Genomic DNA, 19,330 nt, shown 5'->3' with positions numbered 1-19,330 from the left:
ATTTACAGTTTCCTTAACAGGTCGGGTTCAGGTTAGGCCTTATTGGGTTGGGTCATTATCAGGTTGACCCGATAACGACCCAATCCGCACGACTTGCCAGCCCTATATATTAGTGATGGCAAGATAGGGCCCAAATATTGATATGTATCTACAAATTTCAGGTGTTTGATAACAAAGATTATAATTATAGTGGGCCTTGTTTTTTTGCAAAAGCCCAACTAGGCCAACAAATTTTGAAAGCAAAATACACTGATATACACTACAGCATTTTGTTAAATAGCACTGTAGCTTCGAGAAGCGTACATAGTTTCAAAAAAATATCCCTTTCATACCTATCTTGCTCTCTCATTTTGTGATACATTCCTGACGAAATCCATCAAAATTACTTCATGGAATGGTAAGAATTCAGGGTGAGACCGACGAAGTTGGAGCAAACCATTCTGGGCATCGTTTTTTGTTTCCTAGAGTGACGGAGTGTATGAGGTTTTTGTGGGGATGTTAATTGGAACAGATTTTTGCCTTGTAGGTGTTTGAAGAATTGCTTCTTAGTGGTTTAATCTTGCAAACGAAGGGTTTGATTACACTCCTCATCAAGTATTAGGAAGAAGTTTGGCTCATTGTTGATAGGTATGATTATCATCTTAACAACACCTAAACCCTTAAATTTCTGTGCTTAGATTCCCACAAAAATTAATTTACTTCCGTAAAGAACATGTTTTTCTATTGAAAATTTGAGAGGGAAAAAACGTGTGGGAAATGAAATTAGAGAAGGGAAAATTTCTCCTGCAAACATGAGTTAGAGAGGGGAAATTGTGTATCAAACATGAGTTAATGAAATATCTTGGGCCTTCATGCTAGGCCCAATAACTTGAAGATATATATCTAACCTATGCATAACCCAACCAACATATCAAACAAGCCCTCCGTCCCACCTCAAGTGATCAACTTTTACTCCCTCCGTCCCACCTCAAGTGATCAACAAAACTATTACTCCCTCCGTCCCACCTCAAGTGATCAACTTTTCATTTTGGGTTGTCCCATCTCTAGTGATTGATTTCTTTTTTTAGCTAAAAACAAAACTTCAACAATCTCTTACTTTATTCTCTCTTCTTATTTTATTCTTTCTTTATCTCTCTTACTTTTTCCTCTATCATACTTTACTCTCTCCACTTTAACTCAATACATATCATTTTCTTAATTCTCGTGCCGAAAAGAAATCCATCACATGAGATGGGACGGAGGGAGTATGTTTTTTGAGTGACAGTAACTAACACCTACAACAATAAGCGCCTGAGAGGAATGCCCCCACACAGCAAAGATGTTGTTGGGATAACTGCAGCGGAAGACACGGAAAACAAAAAGGTCCTTACGGATCTATTTAGGTGATTACGTATTCGATTTCAATTTCATGCAATTTCATCGAGCATGCCTTTAAGTGGAGTCGACCTTCTAAAGGCGGCATCTATGATGGTCTTCCAACAAGACATCGAGCAGGCCTTTAAGTATGACAATACTTTACCGAAGGTTCGGAATATCGGTAGGTGGGCGGGTGGCATCGAGTCTAGCATGGACTCCAATTCGAAACAGATGAAGAATATGGCAAATGGCCTATACACTTCAAGTGGTGCGGTGGCCTATCTGAGCCTGGCTACGAGTAGGTCACTAGCTAGTTCGCGGGAGTCGATTCAGGGGGCTCGATATCCGGTGGGTGACGTCATTCGGTTGGTGAGAAGGCGGCTAGAGCTAGAGGAAGGGGAGGAGGTAAACCAAGCCAGTTGATCCCCTTTAGAGCGGCATATGACTAATAGGACTGTGGTTCGCCGCCACAACGGTCGACGCTTCCCGTATAACGATATTCCAATTTCGAGCATATTACCAAGGAATTGAGCATCTGAGAGTTCAATTGGGACTTCCTCTGATGCTGCCTCGCCGTTTGCGCAACAACAACAAACTTCCATAGTCGCCGAAGGAGTAATTGCTTTAGGATTTTTATTATGTATTTTTTAATTTTTAGGATTTAAATTATGTATTTATTAATTATACAATTATTTTAGAGTGGCTACAACTAATTATCACAAAATTATTCATCTAGGATCAAGTTATGAGATTCAATCTCATTAACTAAACAAAATACATTTAGAGTGATGCTAAATGGTCATAATATGGATGACCATAAAATTAAAAAAAATAGTAAAAAATAGTACAATGAATGCTAGTTTACTTGAAATTAGTCCATCTTAAAAGTATCAATATTTCTGAGACTGATATACCCTTGTGCACAAATAACAAACTAAGTCATTAAATATCTTGGAAAAATTGAACTTTGAATACTCCATGTAAATCCTTTTCGTTTCTTTTATGTTTGCTTTCTTTTTCTATTTTTTTTACTTTTATTTATTATTTTATATGTTATTATTTTAATTGCTTAGTATGTATACTTACTTTTCAAATCAGAGTAAAATACGTTTCTTTTATGTTTGCTTTATTATTATAATTGTTTAATATATATAAATTACTTTAATTTGAAATCAGAATATAAATATCTTCGTGATATTAAAATTCTATAAATGTTTGAACTATAATATATTTAACATTAACATTTAAATAACCTATAATAAAATAGATGTAAACATTAAACTATACAATTATTTTTAGGAAGATATTTTCAATATTAAAAGTATATGTAGAAAAACATAATATCAGTCTTAATGAAAATATAAAATTGATGGTGGAGATAGATAGGCCAAAACATAAGTAATTGGACTTTATATACTCCCTTCGTCCCATTAGAAATGAAACATTTGCTTTTCGGCACGAGATTTTATGTAGTGTTGTTTGTTAGTTAATGAGGAAAGAATAAAGTAAAAGAGATTAAAAAGTAGAGATGATTTTGTTTTCATTTAAAGAATGTTTCATTTTTAATTGATAACTCAAAAAGGAAAACGTTTCAATTTTAATAGGACATAAGGAGTACTTTTTTGCTAGTGCACACTCTCGCTCTATGCTGGACAACTTTTAATTAAGACATTTGGAAATCAAATTCTTAAACACAAAAACCAAAACAAATACTATAAATTTTTATTTAAAAAGATATTTTTAAAATTAAGTAAACTATACCAAATAAATTGTTATTTAAATGTACGAGGTATTACATTTATAAATATTAGTATAAAGTATGATACTATAGACCCCTTCAAAGCAATGAATCTTTATTGTAGTATAAACAAAATTAATTAAAACTACAATATCATATCAATCGAATTTTTATTTTTTAAATTGAATCTCTAATATATTTTTCGGATTCAAATTCATTTAAAGGGTTGGTGAAAAAAAAATCAACCGATAGCTGGAATCGGCCAAATAAGAAGGCATAATTACAATAGTATGACATAATGTAAAAAAGAATATATTTTACAAACATATCTACGTGGAGTACAACCTATTGAGACACAATATGATATTTTAGAGTTCAATTGTACATAAAAATATAATGATCATTTATAATAATTTATAGCATTTGTGTTATGTACGAGTCTTGATGTTGATTCAATTGGGGATTTTCAATATTTTTTTTTCAATTGTTCTTGAATTTAATAGTAGCAAATTTGATTAATATCAAATTTGTTTAAATAAATAAAAATTTATAAATGCTAAATTATTAAATAATAATATTATCAATTTGCATACTGATTAGTATATACACCACTATATCATATAATATAGTATAAGTAACCCTTAGTATATTAATCCATGAAAAATATTATAGTATATACTCCATCCGTCCCACTAGAAATGAAACGTTTTCCTTTTTGGGTTTTCCTATTAAAAATGAAACATTTCCTAAAATGGAAACAACATCATCTCAACTTTTTATTCTCTCTTACTGTACTCTCTCCTCATTAACTCACAAAACAACCCTACATAAAATTTTGTGCCAAAAAGCAAACGTTTCATTGCAGCAAGATCTGCCCCTCCGTTGCCAACTGCGCTACGCCCCTGCGGGCGAAAAAAAAAAGCAAACGTTTCATATTTATTGGGATAGGGGAATATATATATATACACATATAACAATAGATAATATTAAAATATGATATTGTATTAATATTAAAAACTAAGTATAATATAGTGTTATAACTTAATTCATACATTATCTTATAATTCAATAAAAATATTAAAAAAGAAATAAGTTAAGGCTAAACTAGAGATGAAACCAAATTTAAATTGTACACCAATCTCCAACTCCACCCATCACCAGACGCTTTTCCCCATAAATCATACTCCATTTAAGGATTTAATATTAATTTTATTGGTGAATGGTTATTTTGTAAAAATGCACATTAAATAGAGTTATTGGATTTCTCTTATATATATGGACCAAAGTACCCAACCATAATATGACTGCATAAACTTACCCATACATTTAATTCTAAGATATAATTTTATAAATCAAATAAACCCAAAAAATATAAATAATTGACTAATAACTATAAGAGCCAAGGTTGCTAATAACCTTACTAACTTAAAACTTAAAAATATGATTACATCAACATGAATATCAAAAGTAAAAATCAAACTAACTAGAACTTCTTTCTAGTTTACCTAAATAGTAAAATACTTCCTCCATCCTATAAAATAGGGATATTTGAAGAAATATTAGAATTAATGAATAATTTATTAAAATTTAATATTGAGCCTTAATAATATAAGTTGTAAATAAATTGCTATATATAGATAATAAGTTAAGAAAACTTTTTATAAATGAAATGAGTTATTATTATGGGACATATACAAAATAATTTGATGGAAGGAGAGACTAAATAAATTTACAAAAATAAGGAAACAAACAGATGTCCCTCGTGAGTCGTGACCCACCGGTTTGAAAGGTAGGTAGGGTTTCAACGGCAACAGGCTCGGAGTGAGCTTCGGAACCCACGCACAATCTCAGAGACAAGATTTTGTCTGGATAGCCGTTAACTTTTCCCTCCTTTTTCAACTGATCTGTGTAGTTAGGGTTTTAAGCTGCTGCTGGCGATGGGGGGCAGAGTTCCCGTCGAGCACTACGATTTGTCATCCGCCGCCGCCGCCGCCGCCGCCGCGAACTCCTACATCGGCACCTCATTGCACGACCCCAGCTCAGGCGATGATGTCGCCGACCACGCCGCCGATGATGTCACCGACGATAACGACGACCGTTCCTCCACTGTCGTGAGTGTTAGTACCAAGCTAGAGTTTTTCTTCTTCTTTATAATTTAGGTCGTGGTGTTGTGATTGTGAATGCCATACTTGATTTCGTGGAAAGCGATAGATGATTTGATTCCGGATGCAATTTCAACTGTTTTCCTTTCAGATGATTTAATTTTTGAATTTCATCTGGGAGTAATTAATGTACGTTGTGAAAATTTGAGTTTGGTGCTGCGTTATTGTTGTAGGGGACATGTTAATTAAGATATTGAAAGGATTATGTCTCTCCTTCTGCCTGAAAATGTAATAGATCATGTTTCATATTTGTATCTTCTTTAAGTTATAATCTCATTACTGTTGTCCCTTTATTGATTGTGATACCCGTATCCGACAACTAAGTTGTATTGTATGAATAAGGGGTCGTGCTCTTTTGCTACTAGGCCCACTACCAAGACAATTCCCTGTTTCTTCCTGGTCCTTTCTCTGTCGATTTTTATTTGCAAACGTTGGAGCTTCTTCAACAGCTAAAAACACATGTGCTTCTTTGCATGAACAATTTTGTTGCAACTGTGTTCATATATGTATATCAAATTACCGGCTTTCTTTTCCTCAAGTGGCACCAAAAAGTTTTTCTGCTCATTTTGTTGATCACAATAACAAATTGACCATGATGTCTCTGCTTGAATTTGTCTCCATGTGAAGGTTTGCCACTTCAGGCTGTCATATGACCCTACAATTTTACCATTTTTTGTTGTTTGAATGTAGGACTGCATGCGCGAGCCTTACCAAAGCTCTTTGCCTCTTCACAACATGGGTGTGGAGGACGAAAGGAGTAGTCTAGAAAATGGGTCTTCATGCGGCCCCTACTCAAATTTGACAATTGATGGTGACATTTTTGTTCCATATAATAGCTGAGCATTTGAAGCAGTTTCGGATTATTAAATGTCAATCTAACACTGGTATCCTTTTACCAGACGTGTCACCAATTGAAACAGCTAGGGCAAGGTTTATGGACATTGTTGTGAATTATTTTATTGATCCACATGTTATTGAGATGTCAGATTATGACACTGATTACATGATGCAACAATCCTCACAAGAAAGCAAGAGGAAGTCCAAAGAGATTCGATATGAAGGCGATGCGAACTATGCCTTGCCATTAATGTATATTGCTAATCTGTATGAAACGCTAGTCAATGAAGTTAACACAAGATTATCTTCAATGAGTGGCATCCAAGAGAAGACCATTGGTGTAGCCCTTGAAGCTGCTGGTGGATTGTATAGAAAGCTTGCAAAGAAATTTCCTAGAAAAGGTTTGTTTTATTTTACCCCATGCGTTAGAATAAACAGAACACTGAAGTTGCCTTCTGGAAATTTCAAAAGGTGCTAGTTAATGTCACAAAATTCACTTCCATGTTGCATAGTGTCTTGGCTTCTCTAAAACCCTTATTTGTTGCACACATGTACTGGTATATAGATGTTTCTTTTTCAGATTTCAATTTGAATAGGTTTTTTCCTTCTGGAAAGATGATTTTTTTAATATGTGAATTAGGAGAACTCTATACAGCATCTGTGTTTGAGACGGAGTAATTGATCTATCGTGCCTGTCGCTCTTTCTACACGGTGTATTTATATTTTCTCAAAGATTATCCTTTGTCTCTTTGGAGATGGAGAACTATATAGTTACTAGTCTTGGAAACTGTCTCATGTTGATATTCTACTTGTAGGTACTTGTATATTTAAGAGAAGGGAGCTAGCAACTTCATTTGAAACAAGATCGAAGTTTCCTGAATTGGTGATACAGGAGGAAAAGCGTGTTCGTTTTGTGGTGGTCAATGGTTTAGCTATCGTTGAAAAACCAACCAAAATTGGTATTGATGATGCTGAGTGGTATGTTATGAGTTCCTAGTCCTGCCCTTCGTAAACTAGTTCTTGTAAATTTTGAAGGCCCATATATGCTTTTAGATCTTGATGAATGTGGTTTATTTCATTTGCCCCTATGCTATTCTCTATCCATAGAAATGAGGTGTATTCAATCCATATAGCTCTCTCACACTTGACTAGGTAATATTCTTTCAAAGATCAAGTTGATTAGTCAGTACTCTGAACACGTAGGCATTTTTGGGATCTTGGGTAATTAACATTTGTCACCTCTGCAGGAGTTAACCCATAGAATGGGGGAACAATACGAAGACTATTGGCATAAATTATGAGTATCAGATTTGAAAATTTTGTCCTTGTTAAGCTAATTTATCTCTGTACTTATGTGCATGCCAATATCTGACACCCTTGTTAGGATAAGGGGCTTGCAATAAAATCATCAGGAAATCGGTATATAACTATCAGTCTTGTTGGGGTTTTCATTCCTTAGGGGCTAGATATTAATCTTCTTGGGCTTTTTTAACCTGCTCTTATTCATCTTCTTGGGTTTTTTTAACCTCCTCTTATTCATCTTCTTGGCATCAGTTTGCATGAATTTTTTCCAGGAATATTCAGAATGTTTCAAATTGATTTATTCTGCAGCTCATCCTGTTATCTCAATTGTAAATGTTGTACCTAATATTCTGTATGCTTTGAGTATGGCGACAATCGCTCTTGACCATCTACTACACAATATCTCAAATAGGTTTAAGAGGCTGACTGGACGGAATGACGTTGCTGTTTTTGCCAGAGACTACAAATTTTATGCTCCAAGGCACAAGTATAGGCGTGGTGTGTCAAATTCTAACTCCAATCTGCCTTGTTTGCCAGTAAGCTATAGGGAATACTTTGAGTCGAAATGTTGGTTCTTGACCCCACCATTTTAATGATTTTATCATATTAAAACTCCAAACATACTTTTCAGGCATTCCATAGTCCTGAAAATTCTTCTTCAATGGCGACTTCTCATGGCTATCGAGCAAACGAAGTGAGATATTCTTTCTATTGTAAATTGTGGTACATTAATTTTTCATGTGACTAGAGTTTGATTTATGTTATAGTTGTCTTGTTAGTGCTTCATATGATACTTCTTCTAGCTAGAGGGTGATTAGAAAGCTTGAGAGTAAAAGTAACGTGTTGAAATCAATTATCATGGAATGAATATGTATTGTTTATTTCCATACACATCTACGGTCTAATTAAAGCTTTAGAAGAGGTTGAACCAGCCTATTCCAATAAAGCCTTTGATTGTAAAATCACACGAGGAACAGAAAAGTCTCTATCTGATAACCAATGATGAATTATATGTTAACGATCTTTGATTTGAAATTTTTTTGTAGTGTATGGCATGCCATACAGAGGATTTTCTGTTAGTCTCTTAAAATCACAGGAGGAACTGAAAAGCATCTATTGAGTATTGACTAATACTATCATTCAAAGGATCTAACTGTTTTATCCTAAAATTATGCTTTCACAAAATGAAATGTGCAAATAAGAAATTTTCTTTGTGGTTGTACAATTTATATGTCTTGTATTCTCATGTTGTTCAGAAACAACTTGGCTTGATTTTGTTTGTTTGTTTGTTTGTTTGTTTTATTTTCTTCCCTGTTTTCTGTTCCTTGTTTTCTTGCTGCAATATGCGCTTACCATTAAAGTGCAGAAGCTTGTCAAAGGTATAATGGCTCACAGGAGTAAATTCTCTTGTGTTTATTTGGAAAGAGAAACACATACTCCCTCAATCCGCAAAAAATAGTCCCATTTGTGGAAGACACATGTTTAAATGCCTAATTGGTAAATTAGGAGAGAGAAAAAAGTTAGTAAAATAGGGGAAAGAGAGAGAAAAAAAAGTGGTGAGTAAGTTTCCACAAATAGAAATGAGATTAATTTTTGGTGGACGAACCAAAATTAAAAAAAATGGAGAATTTTTTGTGGACAAATGAGTACTATTAGATTGTTGATTCTAATTCAAATTGGCATTACTGTGCATTCCCCACGTTCATAGGTGTGTCCATTAACCAAGATACCCATTAACCTATTTTAAAGTAGAATTGTTATCTTCTGGGTTGAATATGAGCAGACTATATCTGTCTTTTGGTTGGATTTTAATGTCAATTAGCAGAAGACTTTGTCAATGTTTTTATCTTCATAGATGATATAATTTCATTTTGTTCATTAAGGCAAGGATTACTTTTGGCTGACAAAATATGCAAATACTTGAACATCAGGCTCAGTTTCATCCTATACACCAGGGCCATAACAATTCCATCAATCACAGTTCACATTCGACTCACTATATGCTCGGCCAGCAGTGTATTCCCCAACCTCAGTTGCCTGAAATGATTCACAACCAGCAGCCCTCGTCAACCCTCAACCATATAGCGTCTCTACAGTCTCTTGGTCATGTTGGAGGGCGTCTGCATGTTTTGGTGGGTTTGGTTCTTACTTCAACTTTTTCTCCACTTTCCACCTAATATTGAAGTTTATAGTGACTACGTAGCTACGTGTCACTATGGTTTATCAGTATTTAACAGAGTATGTATTTGTCTAATGTGTTCTCTTGTTGCTACTAATTAAGTTCTTATACAATTCTCTTAAACTGAACTGAACCATAGATCCTAAATTCTTGCCTATTCTCAGCACTGACAAAATTGTGATTGTGAGAAAGGTTTATGCTGATATAAGATGAATGTTACTTGATGTTGCAACTGATTCTTTTTTTTCGTTGTGGTTTCAGCCAACAAGCCCGGCAAAGTTCTGTGACGAATGTGGAGTTCCTTATCTTCGGGAGACCTCGAAGTTCTGCTCAGAATGTGGTACCAAGAGGTTAGGGACTTGAAATACCCAGTCAAAGTGTGTAAATTCATTTATTCATTCCCGCCTTCTTCTGATTCCAACTCCAAATTGTTGTGTAATCTATCTTCAAGCAAGAAAATTTTAAAAAATTGGGGGTTACCCTTAACATTGGAATTTGGATCCCATTAGCATTTATAAGAAGAATAATATTTGCTCAAGTGACTTTCTTATATATAATCATACTGGACTTTTGGATCCGTGTCTTTTAAATTCCAGAGAATTGATGAGAAGAAATAGCCTGACTAAAATCTAATATAGCAAGACCATACAAAATATTAGTACTATTCAAACATTAAAACTGGATCGGACAGGCTTCATCTTTAATCAGGAACATGACTTATAATCTAAACTAAATATAAAGAAAATCATGGATGTTGAATCCCACAAAGTTAGACTACTGTACATAATTTTCCTTATAATTTAATTAACATACATTGTTATCATTTTATTTAATAAAATCTGCACTCCAATTATCACTAAGTGGACAGATCAATTGTAGTATAGATAAAAAGCAGGGGCGGATCTAAATACTTGAGGAGGGGGCAAAAATATAGTATATAAACAAAATTTTAAGATATTGAGAAGGGCATTTAAAGAAGAAATTCAAATAAATTTATAAATTAGAAGAAAAATAGCACGGATAAAAATATTAGAGGGGCATTTGCCCCACCGTTCCTCCATGTAGCTCCGTCCATGATAAAAGGTAAGGACGACTGGACGAGTATCGTGTCCACCAAGGATTATGCTTGTCTCTAAGTTCTGCAACTTGGAGACGCCGTTTGATGTGTTTTGACAACCTTTTACATCTTGATTCTATGCATAACTTTGGCACTTCGAAATTGAAATCAAGTGCTTACCAACTCGGATTGCAGGGTTTTACGCCATATCTCATGTGAATATAGGAGTATTTTATTTTTCTTAGGAGGGGTAGTATTTTGAATTTGTTAATAGAGCCATACTCCACAACAATTTTGTTCAAAAGTCAAATCGGGTCATAAACTGTGTTGTCCCTGAACATGAGAAGATATCAATGTATGTCCTAGACTTTGAATATATAAGAGTACTAACTATGCAATATGCCATTCATTTGGACGATCTAAACACAAAACTCTTACAAATTCAGTGCAATTGCTTTATAAATTGATTCAATGCGAAAATTCTCACAATAAAATTTTTTTGAACATTGATTAAATAAAAAATTAAGATTAGAGAAGTAGTAAATCATTTCGAAGTAAGAAACAAATCCCCAAACATTATGCATCACCATCATCGAAAAATAAGTAAACATGGAACACAAGCGGGTGCGCGGTTTATTACAAATTGATGTACCATGAGTAAACCAAAGTTATAAATTGTACAACAGGGAAGAGTTCTGATAAAACTCACACCACATTCTGGCACTGTCAATACTTCCAGCTTCTTCCTGTATGACATGTAAGAGTTGATGAGTATGTGTATATAAATAAGCAAGTGAAACACAGTTAACGCGAAGATGCTAGAATTATAGCTTGTGTTAATTTTGGAGTCCATAAGTATGCAAGAAATATATGAAAACATGTGAATCGTTGTAGCAATATGTGGGAAGAAGATAACATAAAACAAGCAAGCATTCTTGCCAACACGAGAAGCTTAGACTCCAAACAAGCTTTTTATAATAAATATGGACATGTAAAAATCTCAAAATTCTTAAGAATATGGAAATTGGTAGAGGGAATGTACTTGCAGACAAAATACCAGAAAGAAATGCTCCTAACTTGCTTCATGACCAGAATTTTATCGCTGTGGTTTTGACCTTTATTAAACTTTGGTTATTGATGGGGAAGAGAACAATGAATCCATGACATGGAAATGCTTGTTTCCCTTTAGGAGAAAGGACACTTTCAAATGGTTGTTTGTGTTTCACCTAATGAGAGGAAAGTAAGTTCAAGTAATTGTTCGGCTCAGTTATTGCAACACTATTTCCCTACAGACTTTTGTACACTGCTCTATAATCTATGCTTTACAATAACTTGGCCAGGTCAACATGGATAGCCAATGGGTCTGAGGATTCGAGGAGGTAAAATTCAGTTGTACTGGAGTCTAGGTAATGTTGTTCCTTCAAGCTCATGTATATTTGGAGAAAAAACATGTAAATATTCATCAAGAGACAGACAAAACATGTTCCTTCTAGCATACGTAAGTATCTAGTACTACCCTATATGAAATTCAAAAACATCACCCACAATGGATGCTAGTTTTGTGTTAAAACTGCAAAAGGCGTTACTGGCAACAGGTACATAGCCCTAAAACAAATTACAGGCTGCACATATACATCACTATGTGGGAATGAACTCATGCAATGATCCAGGGCATTTCATACTGAAGAGGTTTTTACTATCTAAGTATCTATATATCTTACAGGTTTAAGCATAATTGCAGGTTTTCATGTGGCTAGGGCACTAGGCTCTTCAAGGGCATGTTAACAAGAAAATGGATAGGGAGATTGTAACCTACTTGACAATGAAGGCTGAGAAATGCTCTGGATTAGGTTTGGAAAACTGCTCAATAATGAAACCAGTGAATTTATGGGTAATTTACAAGATATTTAGGGACTTGAAACCTTTTACTTTATACTCCTAGCAATTTTTAGCATGAAACAGAAGAAGGGTTAGCGTTTGGTCTAATTGTGTTTGTGACTAGGGAGAGACCTCAATAAAAATATACTCAAGACACTCCATTTTGCAAAATATCTTTCATGTGTCTCCTGCTCTAATGTGGATTTGTCGATAACCACTACCAAATGTATCTTACTGAACATTTTTCCCTAGGAAATTATTTGGCATAAACCCCTTTTGAGGAATTTGAATAGGTGGTCACTCAAGAATCATGGTTTGGCGCTCTCAGCTCATTTTATTCAACAGATAGACACGTACAACATTGTTCTTTCACCTCAATTCCCTCACCATTAGTAACCCGCAATACTATAAGAGCATCTCCAATAACCGGCGTCACCACCGCGACGCCGATTTTTCGCCGACGCCGGTTTGACGCCGAACCATTGGAATCGGCGTCGGCGAAATCGGCGTCAAAATCGGCGTCGCCATGCCGATTCCCGCGCTGACGCCGGTTCCGACGCCGATCCTCACGGGCGCCATTGTGCGTCCCGGATCGGCGCCAAACCGGCGTCGGATTTAATTTTTTTTTTTTTTTCGAAAACACTATATATACGCGCGTTGAACCTCATTTTCATTCGCACCACTTGTTTTAACGAGTATTCTCTCTACCTTACTTTCTGTTCAAGATCAATTTAAGAAATGAGTAATGCCGGTGGTAGTGGTGGGGATGCGGATGAGTACGAGCGTATGATGAACGAAAAGCTAGATGCCTATACGAGCCGTGAGGTTGATCGATGGATGCAGAGTTATATGCAGCCGGCGGCACCTCGCCCACGACCAGTTGTCCACCGTCGACAAGTGGTGCATCGTGATCATGAAGCTGCACATCAGCGCCTGTTCACAGATTACTTCGCAGAGGAGCCGCGTTTTGACGCCAACCATTTCAGGCGTCGTTTTAGGATGAGGCGGGACTTATTTATGCGTATTGTTAACGCATTGGAGCAGCGATATCTGTATTTCCGCTTCAGGCACGATGCGGCTGGCAGACCCGGCCACACCCCTATTCAAAAGTGCACTGCGGCAATCAGGCAGTTGGCCTACGGCACCGCGGCAGACATGTGGGACGAATACCTCCACATCGGTGAGATGACTGCCATCGAATGTATGAAGTATTTCTGCCAGGGCGTGATCGAAGTATTCGGTGATCAGTATCTCCGAAAGCCTACCCCCGAAGATTGCCGGAATCTGCTGCGGATGCACGGGGATCAGCACGGGTTCCCGGGAATGCTAGGCAGCATAGATTGTATGCATTGGGAATGGAAGAACTGTCCCGCTGGCTGGAAGGGGTTTTACACGACCGGCTACAAGGGAAAAAATCCCACGATGATCCTCGAGGCCGTGGCTGATTACCGGTTGTGGATTTGGCATGCGTATTTTGGGATAGCCGGTTCGAACAACGACCTAAACGTCCTCAACTCGTCGCCCCTTTTCAACGAGCAGTGCCAGGGCGTCGGTCCGGCCATCAGTTTTGTCGCCAACGGCAACCAGCATGATATGGGCTACTACTTGGCGGATGGGATATACCCTAGGTGGCCCGTCTTTGTGAAGACGATCCGGTGCGCATCAGATCCGAAGAAGGCCTACTTTGCGACGCGGCAGGAGTCGGCGCGAAAGGACGTGGAGCGCGCATTTGGTGTGCTTCAAGCTCGATGGGCTGCAGTTAAGGGACCAACGCGTTTGTGGCATGTCGACTGCATTGCTGATATAATGTACGCCTGTATTATCATGCACAACATGATCGTCGAAGATGAAGGTGTACAACTGACTGATTGGGCCACCGACGATAATGAAGCAGGTCCAAGCCACGGCGTCACCACCGCCAACGTACGAGGTGGGGTACCGCACGATGAAGAAGCCCTCCTCCAAGCACATGCCGACATGCGTCAGACGGAGGCTCATATTCAACTGCAAAAGGATTTAGTTGAAGAGTTGTGGGCGCGGAGGATTGCAAGGCGTTAGTTTTTATGCAAATTTATGTAATTTTTTAAATGTAATTTTTTTAATTATTGTACTTTTTTTTTTAAATTAATGTACTTTTTAAATTTTAATATTATTATTCGAATTTTCCGTATTTGTCTCGTAAATTAAATTCCGTATGTTGATACGAGTGTAAATTAAATTATATAATTGTTATTAGTGATGTGGATAGGTAGTGTGAAGGCTATGTGAGGGCTATTTGATGTCCAGTTGATGTGGCAAGCTGATGTGGCAGGAGAATTGTAGTGCTGATGATGTGGCAGTGTGAAGGCTATTTGAGGGCTATTTGACGTCCTAACCTATTGGAGATGCTCTAAGGTTCATTAGTTTTTCCACAGGCGACTTCAATGTAAATTCAAAAGCTAGTTCTTTTTAAGTCTTCTCTCCCCTAAACAGAGCATAGTACATGGGTATAAATATTGAGAGATGTATGTTACGTTAGATTTTCTTCGAATAAAGGATCGATGCAGAGAACAACAGAAAATGCATATGCTTCAGAGTTTCCGATTGAGTTAAAGAACGCATAAAAAGGAAGAGGCCACAAAAATCACGAAATCAAAGAAGGAACAAACAAGTAACCAGCTAAGATCATTGACCATCAGCCTGATTCCGAATTAATTGCAATAAAAATCTCAATTAAAAGAAGAGCATCATTCAGAAATTCAAACGCATTCCGACCGCCATTTCTATCATTCTACCGAGAGAACACAAAAAGTTACCCATACATAAAGTTAGCGCGAGAAAACTGACCTCAAAATGATTATTGATCATGGTCAAAATGTCGAATCAAGCATTGGCGGTTTTGGGGAGGAGCGGAATGGGCTGCGACTTCAGCTGGGCCTCGCGCTCGCGGATCTTCTGCATCTGGAGCATCCGCTCCATGACGAGCTCGTACTCACACTTCTCGTAGGTGTGGCGCTCTGAGCTGCACTTCCATGGCAGGTAGAGCTCTGCCTGGCGGCACTTGTTGAGGGGGATGAGCAGATGGGCGCACTGGTCTCTGTAAGCCAGCGGGACTTTCGCCTCCACCATCTCTTCCTGCGTCGCTATCATCTTCTTCGATGAGCCCGGAGCCTCCATTGAAGGAATCGGATGGTGAATTCGTAGTTTGGGGTATGGGGTTCGTTTAATTTTGGGGAAAAAATCGATTTTGATCAAGTTAGGGTTAGTGTTGGGGAAGTAGAAGTTAATTATTTTTTCTGTCTTTTTTCTTTCTTTTTCCTCCGGTTGTTATTTTGCAATTCATGTTATCATGTCAACAAGTCAACAACCAATTCAATAAGATCAACTTGATAATAACCAATTCAATAAAGTCTAATTCTAATTCAATATACACCCAACAAAAATTCGTTAATAATATAATATAATACGAGTTGATATGACATGATAACAAGATATTATACAACTAAAACACGATTATACACAATCAAAGTTGATTTTAACCTAATTTACACATCAAACCTTGATTTACATGACTTAAATCTTATTTACATGGAGAATAAAATTAAAATACTAATTTTTATTAAAAAAAAGTTACTTTGCCCATAAATTTGAATAATGAGTCTTACTTCATTAGAAAGGAAAAAAACTTTCATAAAATAAAAGGTTTCTAATTTAAGGATGAACCAAAATGAAAATAGTTCTTATTTTTAAATAACAGATCTTATTTATAACTTGATATGGGCATTGAGGACTGCAAGAGTATTCAATTCTGGAATCATCGATGGGTCCCAATATTAAGTGGCTCGTTGTCTGAATCCGTTATTCAGCTTATCCAAGAGCATTTGCATTACAAGTAGTAGACTTTTTTGTTGAAAACTCGGCTTGGAATTGATCTAAATTTGAACATTTAGTGCCTAAAGAGGTTGTTGAGATCATAGGTGCTATTATGCCACCAAAGAAGTCACATGGAGATGATGTTTCGTTCGGGGTCCATCGGCATGTGGAGTATTTTCTATTCAATCAACATATGATGGCTGAGGAAAGACCAAAGCCTAATGGTTTTCCTGCCTTGAAGAACAGCTTGGAGCTGGTATGGTCCTCAATGAATAAAAATATTTTTTTGAATATTTTTTTGGTTGTTACTTAATAATGTTGCGATGGTTAATGAGGAGAGAGCTCGACGTCAATTATCTACATCAGCGTCATGTAGTATGTGTGGTCATGACTCAGAGAGTGGACTACATATGCTACGTGATTGTCTTGTTGCGAAACAGACATGGGAAGGCTTGCTAAGATATGGTGAGATTGATGATCTTTTATACCAATCTAAATCTGGCAGAATGGATTGTTTAAAATTTAAGCTTTAAGCAATTGTTGGGTAGTGGTATTAGGTGGTGCACATTGTTTGGCGATGGATGTTGGCAAATCTGGAAGAACAAATGCGACTTCATTTTTAAAAGAGACAAGTTGAGTCCAACAAGTGTTATGGCACGGATTACGACTATGGTATGGATTGTGGAAGAAGCTAAATCATTAGAAGGTATAGGAGTTGGAGTGAATAGAATGCCAATCATGGTACATTAGTGCCCCCTTCACTTGATACTATTAAATTAAGGGTCTGTTTGGTTTTTCTGATAGGTCAAGTTAAGGGTTTTAATCTTTACAATACAGGTGTTTGGTCTGTCGTTTACCGATTATGACAAGCCCGTTAACGGGCTCAAGCCCAAGTAAGAAATGTTGTTATTCGCGTTTAGTGTATTTTGATGGGCGCACCCCGATAGTGTCTGTTCCACATCCAACAATTAAATAATATTTTCAGTAATTACCTATTTTCCCTCATATCGGCATTCCAAAATTTCACATTCATTCCACAAGTTTCAAATTTAGGAAATCCTCTCTCTACGTTCATCCTTCAAAATACTCATCTATGTCTACATTCTTCCGACAGCGGCGGTGAGACGGTCGAAATCTAGCACCCATTTGTCGACGGTAATTTCCTATCACAACCACGAATACACGCCGCCTGGTATTTGTCTGTGTGTGTCTGTCTTAATTTAGGTTTCTTGCATAGGGTTTCCTGATTTTGGATCTAGTTGATGGTTTTTCATGTGTTCTTCCCTTCAACTTCATCGGTATTGTTCTTCTGCTTGATTGATTTTGGTTCTAGTTGATGGTATTAATTTAAGTCGTCCTTTGTTTTTTCCAATTGTATTGTTCCTTTTGATTTTTTCTTGAAAAATAAATGCTTTTACTTTCTGGATCACTCATGAATACAGACCAAACGAGGATTACTGGGGTTCAAATAAATTATAAATTAACAAATCGTTGAGGTTTAGGATGTAACTCCAAAATCAAGTCGTAGCTAATTAATTGTTTCATTTGCTTGTTTGGCCAGTCATGATGTGTTTAACCTTCTGTATAACAGCAACAATTCATGTTGTATTGCTGATGTTAGGTCAATTTCTATTATATAATAACTGAGTTCAAGTTTGAGCTTATCATTGTAGTTACAATTACTTATTCAGATTCATGTTTGTAGATGCCTGCAATACAGTTCACAGAGCAATCGGTAGTGAGCTTGTTAGAAGACATACTCCGGACATACTTTATATCGAGGGTATGTATATTGTACCTCATAGTCAGCCGTTTAGCCAAATCCAAGAAAAAGAAAATGTCTCAATTTGTGCTTCCATATAGCATACTTAAGAGGTTACCAATACAGCTAAATCGTATGGATCGTTTAGTAGGTTTAACTGATACTGATTACCTTGTGAACCTACGGATGGACCGAAATGCCTTTGGGAAACTGTGTGTGATGTTTCGGGAGCTAGGCTACTTGCGAGATAAACGATTTTTTTGCATCGAAGAACAAGTTGCAATCTTTTTGGGAGTTTTAGCACATCATAAGAAAAAACAGACTTTGTGGATTTGATTTCTTGAGATCTGGCCATACGGAGTCTGGTTATGTCCACAAAGTTCTCAGAGCTGTAATCAAGATGCATTCATGATTCTTGGCGAAGCCGGAGCCTATTACTGATAATTGTGTCGACTACAGATGGAAATGGTTCAAGGTACGTTTTAATCGTTTTTATGAAGCAACTTTCCACCAATATATTCAAAATTTTTTCCCTAAAGGACTAGATAACTATCTACAGGGTTGTTTGGGAGCCATCGATGGTACATACATTAATGTCCTGGTGTCAAATGCGGACAAACCACGTTACCGGACACGCAAGGGTCAAATCTCGACAAACACACTAGCAGCCTGTGATCGACACATGCGTTTCACATATGTTCTGCCTGGTTGGGAGAGGTCTGCTGCCAATGCCCGCGTTCTACGTGATGCTGTTAATCGTCTACACAGATTGAGAGTACCGCTTGGTATGGCTGTCTGTATGGCAGTTCGTATTTTATTTCATTACATCCCAATTTTTGTTTTGCTTACATACTTAACCGAATGATGCCCACAAGAAACTACTACCTCTGCGATAACGGCTATGCAAACAGTCCCCCGGATTCCTAACCCCATACAGAGGTGTTCGTTACCACTTGAAGGAGTGGGGGTTGGATGCACAGAAACCTCAAAATCCTATAGAGCTATTCAATATGCGGCACACAAAGGCTCGCAATGTTATAGAACACGCATTCGCAGTCCTTAAAATGCGTTGGGGCATACTGCATAGTGCATCCTATTACCCTATCAAGATCCGAATAAGGTTGATAATGGCTTGTTTCATATTATATAACTATATCCGTTCTCTGATGACGGTGGACCATTGGATGACCTTCTCAATGGATGGGAT

General features: G+C 36.9%; 2 protein-coding genes across 5 annotated transcripts; one reads left to right on the top strand and one right to left on the bottom strand.

Annotated features, from left to right (window-relative positions):
- The first annotated feature begins 302 nt into the window (after positions 1–302).
- LOC121753935 (uncharacterized protein At2g02148-like) lies at positions 303–10,131 on the top strand. Of its 4 annotated transcripts, none has more exons than XM_042149233.1 (9): positions 303–397; positions 527–627; positions 5,947–6,067; positions 6,156–6,494; positions 6,909–7,071; positions 7,808–7,931; positions 8,027–8,089; positions 9,327–9,527; positions 9,836–10,131. In XM_042149233.1, the coding sequence occupies exons 3-9, from the start codon at positions 5,953–5,955 to the stop codon at positions 9,935–9,937; spliced, it is 1,107 nt and encodes a 368-aa protein (XP_042005167.1). In that variant the 5' UTR covers positions 303–397; positions 527–627; positions 5,947–5,952; the 3' UTR covers positions 9,938–10,131. The 4 variants fall into 4 exon arrangements, with proteins under 4 accessions (XP_042005167.1, XP_042005165.1, XP_042005166.1 ...); XM_042149231.1 differs by lacking the exons at positions 303–397; positions 527–627 and adding exons at positions 4,809–4,883; positions 5,007–5,211; XM_042149232.1 differs by lacking the exons at positions 303–397; positions 527–627 and adding an exon at positions 4,844–5,205.
- A 1,055-nt stretch (positions 10,132–11,186) lies between these two features.
- On the bottom strand, positions 11,187–15,802 carry LOC121756559 (NADH dehydrogenase [ubiquinone] 1 beta subcomplex subunit 7-like). Its single transcript, XM_042152127.1, has 2 exons — positions 15,336–15,802; positions 11,187–11,377 (listed from the first exon to the last, which is right to left on the bottom strand). Exon 1 carries the CDS (start codon positions 15,663–15,665, stop codon positions 15,372–15,374), a length of 294 nt encoding a protein of 97 aa, XP_042008061.1. The 5' UTR covers positions 15,666–15,802; the 3' UTR covers positions 11,187–11,377; positions 15,336–15,371.
- Positions 15,803–19,330: the final 3,528 nt, after the last annotated feature.

The sequence above is a fragment of the Salvia splendens genome, chromosome 11, assembly GCF_004379255.2.
Source record: "Salvia splendens isolate huo1 chromosome 11, SspV2, whole genome shotgun sequence".
Taxonomy (NCBI): domain Eukaryota; kingdom Viridiplantae; phylum Streptophyta; class Magnoliopsida; order Lamiales; family Lamiaceae; genus Salvia; species Salvia splendens.
Note: the sequence above shows the minus strand (reverse complement) of the source record. Positions and strands in the feature narration are given on the sequence as shown.